Genomic DNA, 12183 nt, shown 5'->3' with positions numbered 1-12183 from the left:
TGATCACGGTGGCAGCGTTATGCTTTGGGGCTGATTTTCCTCTGCTGGGACTTGTGCTTTAGTCAGGGTGGTAGAAGTTTTAACACAAGAAGACATCTAAAGATAAAGAACAGTTTTATCTTTTGCTGTAACAAGTTAAAGCATATAATCAACAAAAAAATGACTTCAACAAAGAAGATTTTCAATACCCCATCCACTCAGAGCCCATACCTGAATCCCACCTGTGTCCTGGAGATGCCCTTTGCAAAGAAAAGTGGGTAAATATTGACCCCACCCCCTCATTCAAATGCACTTTTGCTATATTTCATATCTCCCCTCATTCTTCTTTTTGCTCTGTTGCACCCATTTTTTTCCATGTTCGTTTGTCACAGAAGACATTTGGACAACAAATCAAGAAAATGATTTTTAAAGGACATCCATGAGGTCAGAGGACACAGCAGACCCTGCCTTATTTACACGTGTAGTTTTCCAACTGTCACAGCTCAAAACCTCTGGGGCAACAAGCATTCTGTAAATACACACATTCTTTATAATACCAGCAGAACAACGTGCACTTCAGCTGATGTTTAATTAAAAAGAATAGAAGGCACATGTGGGTGGGCTTTTTCAAATTTACTGCCTGATGAAAACCGTTAGCAGTCGTGTACATCTTACGTTCAGTCGTGCTGCCTCTAATATCTGATTTCTTTCTGTACAAGGCTGGATATTTGAGTGGTGTGAAATAAATAAAAGAAACACAAGTACAAAAATCCCTACGGCTACTGTAAAGCATATGGAAAAAGTAATGTAGAGAAAGCCATAAAAAAATGGATGTAAAAAACGCTCCAACACTGACACACACTGTATTTCTATTTTTTTGCTTTATCTACAGAGATGATGAGCGGCAAATTATTGAATCTATAAAAAAAAACCAAAAACAACAACTATGTGCTGTGTTTCCAAACTGGAATTTCTAATCACAATTTCTAACTTCACCCTAGTCTGAGCAGCAGAATTCAAAGAACAAAGTCCTCGTGCTATTTAACGCTTACCCAACTCCATATCAATATTTTTTTCAAAGGCTGCACTTTGCATCGTTCTTTTTTCTGCAATCTTGATCCAATAATTCAATTTTTGCAGGTCCTGAGGGACATTAATGCTCACTAGTGAGGAGTGTGGTGCTGCTTTCGTCAGGAATACCTGTTAAAATGAAAGCTTATTTCTGCCACTGGTGGGGAAAAAAAAAACAAAACAAACCCTTCTCATAAGAGTTTCAAGGTTAGCGTTCCAAAATTTCAACTTACTTAGAAGTCTGAGTTGAACTTTTGAGATAATAACTTAAAATTTCACCTGAACCTTCCCACTCAATCGCAAAAAACATCCTCCCGTATGTTGTAATTCTGATGAAATCTGAACTCCTCGTGAAAACAATCCCACGGGAAATATGAAAAGAAAAAAATGACAGCAGTCTGGCATGGCTTAAAATGAAACAGTCTTTATTAAGTAACTTTAATATCAGAAAAATAAAACTCTTAAATTCTCTTTACAGCAAATATATAATATCAGTGCTTTGGCCACAATAACTTAAAAGGCCGTTATAAAATATAGTCTGCTTTTAAACTCCTGACTCAATTTGAAAGAATTTATATGCCATAAGACTCCCCCTACATATACATAACAAAAGTAGTAAAATTAGCAAATACTTTGAACTGTTGGTACAGCTTAACAATATATGTATTTATATAGAGATAATCTAAGATACATTTTAATAGTATACCGTTCTTAATTTGGTGGTGTACAGACATGACAGGCAGCTTGGATCCTTGGCCTTTTTACAGTTGCAGTGTGATGCTTTACATTGGCGGTAAATTATGAAGACATGCTCGTGATGCACATTCCATTTTCCACTAGGTTTAAACGGCAGCTATCAATACTATTATGATCAATACTGTAAACTAATACCTAGACTACAAGCAGACAGCACTGACACTCTCCTGCGTGGAAACATGTCTGTGTTTCCAACTCTTCGTTCACCTAATCACTCAGAAAATTAAAGAAAAAAAAGAAACATTTTTTTACAAAAATCTTATTGTAAACATTTTAAAGATATATATATTTATGTATATATGAAATGTAACAAAATAAAAATAAGTTCTGTATATTTATCAGTCATTAACAGTAACATTATATAATACATACACAAAAATGTAAATAGATTCATATCGATAAACTGAGGGCCGACAGTGTATTGCATTCCCTCAGAGAGAGAAAGACTAAAAGGAGATCGGCTCATCGTAGAGCTGAGAATACAACGGGACGGATGGATGACCCAAAGAGGGGGGCAGAAGCAGGACTTGTTTGGTTGCATTTTGTTATGAAAGCCAAGATGATGGATATTAAAAAGAAACGGAGCAAAGCTGTGTAAAAACTCCCAAAATACTGTTTACAGCTGGAATGCTAGAGGGACTGCAATCCAGTGTCCACACACCAGAGAGACAGCACTGACCTAATGTAGTGCGAGCGCAGTCCGAGCTGAACTCGTTCCAGTGCTTCCCCCTTTTAAAAGTGTCCGTGAGCTCATTCTGTCCTGTACTAGTCTAAAGACACAGATATTTAAAGCTACGATTTGAGATGAGAAGGTGAGAGGAAAGTCGATAACATGCCTGTCCCGGCCAGTCAATAGTGTGATATGATAATGGGGAAGCTCTGTGCTTAGTAGTGCACAGGACAAAAGCAACTGAGCTGGTTAAAGGTGAAGTGTGTACCGTTAAAACATCTCATTAAAGAACTGAAATGTAATAGGAATAAAAAACTAAAATAAACAGACGGATTATTTCTGTCTACAAGTTTAACCCCAAAGTTTGTTTGTTTGAAACCCGAGAAGCTTCACTTAGTGCTTCGTGCTGAGATGAATTTTGCATAGGCCTGGCAGAAGAGACGTGGGATTACAAAAGTGAAGCAACGAGCGGCCTTCATCTCAGTTTTGCATCCCATTGGAATCATTTTCCTGACTTCCAACCGAAAAGCTGTGAAGAGACAGCCACGGGGTGGAGCCGTCCAAACGAGTCGACATTCAAGTGAAAGAGAAGGATATTACTGAGATGTCTACAAAAAGAAAAAAGAAAAGAATCAGTAGCCTGCCTGTACAGTACAGGGATTTGTTCCAGATCACAGCTGTCTTCATAGTTTCAGAAAAATCTCTTTTTTGCTCCCAGGTGTGATTTAAGTAAGAGTAAATACTTTAACAACAGGGAGGAGGAATGTTTCCAAAGGTACAAGCTGTGCATATCTGTTTTTGGCTGAAAAACAGTACTTTGTTTCCATACAAGGTCGTAACGGACATATAAATTAGAAGTAAATAAACTCAGGTGGGGGTGGGGAAATGTGACAACAGAAATGGACAAAATAAGAAAGTTTGGTGCCAAAAAATATGAACGCAACACTCGATATCAGCTTGGAAAAATAGGAAGCGAAAGAAAGCGTCCTCGTGAGACAAGATTTGTTCCAGCGAGGAGCGTCTTGGGAGACTGAACCTCGACAAATATATTAAGACTTCGGTCTGTCAGCTTGTGTTCTTTTGAGCCCGAAAATCTGGATCTGAAGATAGTGTTGTGAATTCATTACTGGCTTCCCAAAAAAAGGCCACAAGTTTGTTTAAAGATAGAGCAACGCCATGTGTCCGCTGAACCGGTTTACTTCTGTTTACACTCAGAGTGGAATTAGGCACAAGTTTACCGTAAACAGTTTGTAAGTATAAGTGGAAAGCAACGTGGCGATACTGAAGCAGTATCTCGACCCCAAAAGTAATAAAAAAAGTTACTCACTTGTCGGTGTTATTCTGGGAAAAGAATAAAGAAATGAGGCAACGAGAGATTGCCGTTGGAGTGCGACAACTTTCAAATTGTAGTTAATAAAGTCAAAACACGCCGCGGGTGTGTTTCCGTGTGTGTTACACTGTTATTATATTAGCAGTACTCAAAACCTCTCATTCAAGTCCTACTGAATGTAAACATCCTTTTTAAAGACGCGCAGGTGTGCGCCGGTAGCCTGATGATATTTGCACCAATCATCTGGGAAACATGAATTCTGAAAAGACGACCTACGCTGTATCAGATTTACTGCATTAACTTGGTTTTTTGTTTGTTTGTTTTTAAGTAACAAGAAGAACACTATTTTTCCTTAATAGTGTAGTTATACAGTCACATGTGGAACTCATGGAAACTCATTTGCCTCTACTTTTTTTTTTTTTTTTTTTTACTTAAAATAAAGGCAAAGGGTCTTGGCCATAATTCAATGTATTTTAAAGAAGAAAAAAAAAACGTTTGAGATGTAGACAAAAAAGGCCAATAGAATTCAAACTCAATTTAAAACAAATAAAATTATAGGTAGGTACAAAAAAATAACAATAACTAAAGATTTTAAGGACAAAAAAGAAAATATGAATCAAAAAATATATCTATCCCAACCCCACCCTCCCCCCAATGCTACATAGAGGGTTTCGAACCCTCTCGTTGATCAATCAAGGAAGAAGACTTCACAATACCAGGCACGTGAACGGGCTCAGCACCCTAACCTCGGCCCTAAATCAACATCATTCCTTATTCACCTACTCTGCTTCACCAGCTTAAAGGAAGCCAGATGAGAATTACACTTAGACACTGACCTGGGGTCAGTTTTGTATTTCCCTCCCCTACACACACACACGTCATGAACCATAAGTGTTGGGCAGGCTGATCTCTAATCAGTTATAAAGGAAATTAAGGGGAAAAAAAGAGAAGAAGAAGAAAATCACATATTGTGAAGCTGAATGGCCTGGGTGGCTGGGGACAGACACTCAGGGCACACAGCATCTGGACCCTGGCATATCTGGGTGGCACAATTTAGACAGAAGAGGTTATGGCCACAAGGAACCAAGGCGGCGATCGCCTGGTTATTCATACACTGGACGCACAAATCCTGTCCCCTCCCTGTTGATCCGAGCCCCAGTCGATAGGCGAGCGAGGATTCGGGAGGGGAGGAAGAGGAGGCGGTGCTTTCACTTGAGGAGGAGAAGGCTGAGCTGTAAGAGGGGAACCTGTGAGCGTCGAGAGCCCCGGCCGAGCCAAACGGTCCCCGGTGAACACGCTGGGCCTGAGGATGCTCCAGGGCATCGGTCCCAGAGAAGGTTGGCGAGAGCCGGGGTGTCCCAGGCTGGCTTGTCTGGAGACATCATAGGTGTTGAAGATTAGATAAATGGACACCATCAAAAAGTTTATGTTAAAATTGAGCTATGCAGGCAAATAAGTTAGTGAGAAACAACATATTAACTTAGCTTACCAAGTTTTATATCCACCATCATTTTTTAAGGGATTTCTAATGTTATAACAAAATCCTTATAAATGCACATCTGTGATAAATCACAGTTCTGAGCCTGCAATTTGCATATCAAACTCCCCCTGCACGCTGCTGACCATAAAAAGACTAAAATAAAACTGCACAGGAGGCCATAAAACTGCAGCTGTTAAATTTCTCTTACCTGAGACTGAAGAGCATCAAAGGCCTGGAGGGGCTGGTGGTCCACAAAGGGGCTCCAGATGTGTGGCTGTGCAGTAGGGTGTGACGAATGGGCAGTGGAAATGGTTAATGGGTCAAATCCTGAGGAGGAGCCTCCACCTCCCAGCCCAACCAGCTCCTCAGACCCCACGGGAAGAAGGCCCTCGCCAAACCAGAAACTTGCACTGCCGCCATTGCTGTTGTTGTTAGCGTTGGCATTAAACGGGCCGGTCGGGCTGACGTCTGCCAGTCGGTTGACGTTCCCGCTGCTATAAAAAGAATCGGCTGAGCTGGTGCCGCTGCCCAGGGAGCTGGAGCTGTCGTTGCGGTAGTTGGAAGACATCCTGGCGCCATTGTTGATATTGCTATTGACTCGCTGAGTACCGCTGATGTTTAGTGGCAGCAAGCCACCGCCGCCTGGTGATGATGCAACTGCCTGAAGCCATCCGGCCTCTCCCAAAACAGCCGATGTCTCGAAGCTGACATCTGTCCCGTTGAACTGAAAGTCATTGTTGTCTACACCTGGAGCCTCGATGCCCCCACAGGTTCCGGTGCGGAGGGCGATATGGGCCTCTATCTCCTCCCTCGCCCGGTCCACGTTTTCCGGCATGCCTGTAACCTCGAACACTGGCTCTTTGTCCCGGCTCGGCGTCACAATGTAGGTGTGGGTCTGCTGCTGAATGCGTTTTATGGTTGCTCCTGAAAGATATGACCAGACCAGCTCTTTCACTCAAAACATGAGAGACACATGTTGAATACAAAGACTCAATCAACGTTCTGCTCACTTTGCAACATGACTGTCGGTTATAGTTTGAAGTGGATATAATATGTTCATTTTCACATTTTCAAGAGTCTGAATATGACGTGGGCGGGGCTTAGGTCCTCATAGTCAGAGCAGTGAGATTGCTGTATTGGGGATATACCCCTCCCCCCTTTGACGTCACACAGATACAAGAGTAGAAAAAAAGTGCTTGAACAAAAGTGTCACCTAACCTTAACCTCATGATCAGAAACTTTGTCCATGTTTAATATGAGCAGCCACCAATGTAAAGCAAACAAATGGCACATGGACACTTAATTTTTAGTAGCTGGTGGTACAAATCTCATAAATCAAATAATAGTCCATCAAAATCTCAGACTGCATCACTAACAGCTCTGTGTACTTGTTTGTCTTTTAACAACTGCAGCTTGACAATCTGACAAAATAGGCCAAGCTGAGTCACACAGAAACTGCAGTCACAGCTAAATACTCAAGATTTTAATCACAACGACAGTAGGGCTGGGCTATATCATACCGTTCATGATGATACCGGTGTAATTTTGGGCAACGATAGGAAAATGAAATATCACGATAGAATATGGTAAAACGCGCATGTGCAGTGCCTTTGTTTACATACACACATGGCAGAAAAAGCAGAATGAGAAGAGCGAAAGTGGATCGTTAAATGAAACGGGTGAACCAGAATTGGTTTGTAAAAATGCTGCAACTTCAGTGGTGTGGAACTGGTTTAGCTTTCGTCCGTCAGATACACAACAAAGCACTATTTTTGGTAGCGCATGCTAGCGGGCCGTCGTTATTACCGTGTTGTTTGGAAAATACGGCACACTTAAAATCAATCATTTGATTTTCCTGAAAATCGACAGTGCCCCTTATAATCCCATGTGCCTTATGTATGAATTCTGGTTGTGTTTACTGACCTCGAAACGATTTTATGTGGTACACCGCACTCGAAAATCTGTCGAATGTTTTAGTACGACTTTGCTAAGCTACGAACCCACACCGCTTGATGGATTGTCGGAGCATTACGGCTATCGTAGACAGGAGTCTCGCGGAGTGATACGTACTGCGCTTCAACATAATATTACCGTATTGTGTGTGTATAACCTCTTTTTAAGTTTCGTGGATATTATACATGGTTATACTGAGAACATGTCGGCCAATTTCCACTGGAAATGCCTTTTGGTTAAACTGTCAGCAAGGAATTTGCACTGTTAAGTTTTTATATAACTTTAATGCACATAAAAAAAAACAGCTGCTTGTTTAAGTGAAAATACATTGATGGGTTTTTTTGCACAAATAAAGTTGTGGAGTTGTAAAGTATTTTGTCTAGTGTCAATTATATCGTCAGTTACATCGTTATCGCAAATTTTCAAATGTATATCGTGATAAATATTTCTGGTCATATCGCCCTGCTCTAAACGACAGTATTGTGCATTTACGGCAGTTACACTTGTTTCTTGGTTGTTGTTTTTTTTATAGATTTTTTTTTTTTTTGGACAGGACAGGAGAGAAGCTTGGAGAAAGACATAACTCAAAAGCGGGCCTCAGCATTAACCTTATAGCATATGCATCACCGTTGCTCAACCCAGTGAGTCAAACCAGCGCCCCACACTCAGATCTATTTAATCATTGTGTGTGTTGCTTTGAAAATGGAAACAGCACAGCTGTGCAGTAATTACAGTGCTCAACTACAGGCTGGCCTACTGACTCATCTGGCTGAAATCCACACCACCTGACCAAAACACTGAATTCAGATCCAGTGTGGAAACCTTATCAAATGTCAATACTGTGTTTTTAACCGAGAACAATATCCTAGAGTGCATTTTGATGCTTGTAAATACTCCACAGCACACCTCTCGACTCTGTGTTTGTGTGACGCAGTGTTTCATCCTAAATTTTCAACTCCAGTGACTTTTTTTGACACGTCACCACTTCCTCTACAGGTATTATCGCAAGTTTGGTTGGTTTAACAAACAAAAAAACAGCCCATGCTATTTGACACACAGCTGGTAATGTCAACAGGGCAAAGAGTTAAAGACAGTGAGCAAATCATAATCAGCCTCAGGGCTTTTTCCACACACAGGTGCTAATGTGTACAAAGACTAGCTGAGAGCGACAGGGAATCTTCTGGACTTGAGCTGATGGATATCAAGATGCAGAGGCTTTTAGAAATACAGGATATCCATTAGACAACACAGAAACAGAAAGCCGTTAGATGTGGGGCCTGATAGCAGAGCTACACAACTGAACAGTCCCATAGTGCCTATATCATCCAAAAAACACTTTTAGTCTGCATCTACTAACATGAAATTTGTTTTTCTGACTCTTTTTGTCCTAAATTGTATGTTTCACACCTTTCCTGCCATCTATGCTAAAACAACATATAATTAAGCTAAAGGGCAATTCTGATTTTTGTTTTAGAGACTTTCTTTAAAACTATGACTTTCAGCAGTTACATACATGCAAACAATACAAATTAAATACCCACCTTTAGGACCCACAACCAACCCAACAACACGATATGGTACCCGCACCTGTACAGTTAAAACGATAAAGGTTAGCTACACACACTTTAAAATACAAAACACAACAGAGAGCCTTATTTATACAATAATTTTGCCTAGATACTGACACTAATAACACAGAGTCATCCTAACGGTTGTTCTCAACCCCTGAATGACTTCTTTTTTTTTTTTCCATTTAAAGTCAAGCTTGCTGACCTGAATGGTAGTCCGTCCAGGTAAAGCCGGAGTCCCGAGGCTGGCTCCTGCAGTAAGAGGGCCGGTCCTGTTCCGAGAGGCTCTGATAAGGGAAAAGTGCTCAGCCGCAGACATGATCTCCCTTTTAGCCATGGCCACATCTTCTTTACGCCCCGTCACAACAAAGACTGGCTGTTCCCCCCTCACTGGTGTCTTAATGTAGGTGTTGGTCTTGGCTCGAAGTGCCTTGATCTTACAGCCTGTCACATGGGCAAGTTAAAAAACACATAAGGGAACCACATTAACCTTCACAGATTCAACATTGAACTCTTGAAACTCTGCATCTCCTAATAAACTAATGAACTAATAAAAGATCATGACACAAGCACTACAGCACAGGTCTCCAGTCATTAATGCCACATAAAAGTTGCATAGCTTATAAATTTAATATTCCATTCAGCAGTGGTTGAGAGTCCAGCATCATTACCAGAGCCATTTCCTGTTGTTGTCAACACCGCAGTCTGTGCACCATCCCCCAACTTACTCTCAAACATAATCACACTGCCCCACTAACCGAGTCCAGCCATCTATGTAAAGTTTAGATAAAACAAAGACCACATATAAGGGTCTAAGAACAGCGAGGGGATGTTTAGCTGAAATCATATCGGTTATGTCACGGAGCTAACTATAACCTGCAGCTGATGTGGCAAAAGAATGGTGCCCTCTCCTCCGAGACAAAGCCCAGGCTGGTTTAGCTCAGCGAAACACGGCTACGGGGAGGCTCACTGACAGCATACCCGTGATATAGGCGAGCTCCTGCACCGAGGCCACAGAGTGGGTTCCGGAGACCAATAAAACTTTAGCTGTAAACTTTTTTCAGGGTGTTGGGCGAGGGTGTTATTGTTGACCCAGTTTGAAGGGGGAGGAATGCTAAGCTAGTAGCTGACTATGCCACTTTTCTTCGCGACGATTTTTTTTTAAAGCTATAACTTAACTTTTATCTCGTTGCTTTTCTGTTCCACGCCTTTAATTAATTAGAAGATAAACTCGCGATTCTTCAAGTTTCTTTATTTTGTCCCTTAATTCGGTCCTGCCTAACTCTCCCCACAAAGTTTAGTCTAAACTCCGTTAGCACCTTAACGTTAGCTCCACAAGCAGTCAAAAAGAAAGCGACTCACCCTGCCTGCCAACGATCTCCGCGACGTGCTCCGAGCTCGGTACGGCCACACACTCGGTCGTGTTTACGCTCTTACGCCGGTTCAACAGTGATGTCTCGGCCTCTCCGTAATCCGGCTCCCCGAACCCGCCGGACGGTAGCATCGTCATGCTGTTAGCCGGCGGGAGAGCGCCGCCGACCGCAGGATCGTCCCGCTCGTCTCCGTTGTATAGCAACACAGTCTCGATGTGCTCCATCCCGGAGCTAGCCGGCCCAGAAAGGAGGTGTTGGTTGCGGTGGTGGGCCTGCGTTAGCAACGAGGAATCGGTTGCAACTAATGGCTCGTCCTCAGCCGCTGCCGTTTTGTTAATTTCGTCTCCCGAGGGCGGACGAGGCAGTGGCAAGGGCTTCAAGTCGAGGACCGTACCGAGGAGGCTGAAATGGGAGAGCGGGAGGTGGTGAAAGGGGAGGCTCTCGTCAGCTAGTTCGGGCGTCTGGCTATGAGCGCCGTGCTGCTCGTCAAGGCCCATACCGGCGAAAGCGTGCAGGAGCGGCGGTGGGACCTCGGACTCTCCCTCATCGGCCTCCAGCAAAGACGTACTACTCGGCATGATGCAAGCCTTTTATTGATATTGCCGGTAATCGTTATGAATAATGAATGAAATTTGTTTGATTACAAAAAATAAAAATAAAAAAGCGACCAGCGCCTGTTCGTTGAAATGTGTGGCTTTGTTTTGTCTTTACGGCGCTCCTCTTCTCTTCTTTATTGAGGCGCATTTACAGCTGGCTTTCGATTATTTGGCGCACTACTGCCCCAAGTGGTATGGAGTGAGCGTCGACCCAATCATTTCAACGTTCAGAAAAGGCGGCGGGGGGGGCGTGAAAGTGAAAGACGCAAAGCTGTTCCACAGTTGAATATTTTAATGATGTTCCAGTGTGTCTGATGAAAAAGTCATTCCTTTCTCCACACCTACTTTCTCCCACTTTCGTTTAATTAAACTCTAGTCTTTCCTCTTAACCTTTGACTGTTTTTGATACCTTTCATTCGACACCTGCTTCATAATGCATTTGCTTTATTTCCTGCTTAACCATAACCCAACCATAAAATCCATCTAACTGATTTCTGTGGCTTGTTTTGCTTTCACTGCATACACACTGCATGTTCATGTGAAGCTTGTTTTCAGGGTGAGATGCAATTTCACAACTATCAGGAAGATGCACTCAACGTACATTATGAGGGGCGTTGTGTCATGGGAATATTAAAATGATACAACATCTGTGGGTGTTGGCATGGTCTACACCCCAAAAGTATTAAATGAGTACATGAATATTAGATGTGAGAGAAAGACATTGTGGTGTTTTCAGTGTGCGTTTTGTTGGCATAAAGATTGAGAGATAAATATAAATGCTTATAGGGATGGGATGTAAATGTATAATGAAGGCATGGAGAGTTTTTATTTGCAAGGCAAGAGGATCGATGTAAGTCTGGCTCCTTGCCATCTATAACATCTCTAAGTGGAAAAGTGCAAGGGTTTGAAGACAGCTGTCCTGAACATTTAAAAGGTAAGCCTGCTATGAATAGAATGATATAGTTTTGTTTTTGTTTTTCATTCTTACAATTCACAACAGAAATGCTAATATGTACTCAAGAGCAATATTTCTTTTTCATGATTTTAGGGGTTACTTTGCAATGTTCAACTCCAGCAAAAATGTTTTAAAAACAATTTTTTCTATATATTTGTTTTAAACACACAGGGAAAATAGATCATTATCTGGCACGATAACCTTTAAAATCAAGTCTACTACATATTGTGAATGAAAACTATCCACTAATATTTAAGTCAGTCATTCATTTTACACCATACAGAAAGGACCCAAAGTAGAGCTCAAAGTAGTTTGGAAAAGTGGTCTAAACCCATAATGCAACTGAGAAAATGAGCCAAAATGTTTTTCTAGTAATAAATGAAATCAAAATTTTCCTTTCGACAACCAAATATACTTCTTCACACATTCATCCACATACAGGTAAATTTTAA

General features: G+C 41.7%; 1 protein-coding gene across 1 annotated transcript; it reads right to left on the bottom strand.

The window, feature by feature from the left end:
- Window positions 1-4395: 4395 nt before the first annotated feature.
- Window positions 4396-10957, bottom strand: LOC113033905 (RNA-binding protein MEX3B-like). The gene is made up of 5 exons (XM_026188086.1): window positions 10170-10957; window positions 9013-9251; window positions 8781-8826; window positions 5495-6210; window positions 4396-5178 (listed from the first exon to the last, which is right to left on the bottom strand). Exons 1-5 carry the CDS (start codon window positions 10756-10758, stop codon window positions 4768-4770), a joined length of 2001 nt encoding a protein of 666 aa, XP_026043871.1. The 5' UTR covers window positions 10759-10957; the 3' UTR covers window positions 4396-4767.
- Between the last annotated feature and the right edge of the window lie 1226 nt (window positions 10958-12183).

This window comes from Astatotilapia calliptera, chromosome 12, assembly GCF_900246225.1.
Source record: "Astatotilapia calliptera chromosome 12, fAstCal1.2, whole genome shotgun sequence".
NCBI lineage: Eukaryota > Metazoa > Chordata > Actinopteri > Cichliformes > Cichlidae > Astatotilapia > Astatotilapia calliptera.
Note: the sequence above shows the minus strand (reverse complement) of the source record. Positions and strands in the feature narration are given on the sequence as shown.

Coding starts and splice junctions, on each gene's coding strand:
- LOC113033905 (XM_026188086.1), bottom strand. CDS start 10,758: ATGCCGAGTAGTACGTCTTTGCTGGAGGCCGATGAGGGAGAGTCCGAG. Junction 9,252..10,169: donor GGAGATCGTTGGCAGGCAGG/GTGAGTCGCTTT, acceptor CCCATGTGACAG/GCTGTAAGATCAAGGCACTT. Junction 8,827..9,012: donor CTGGACGGACTACCATTCAG/GTCAGCAAGCTT, acceptor TTAACTGTACAG/GTGCGGGTACCATATCGTGT.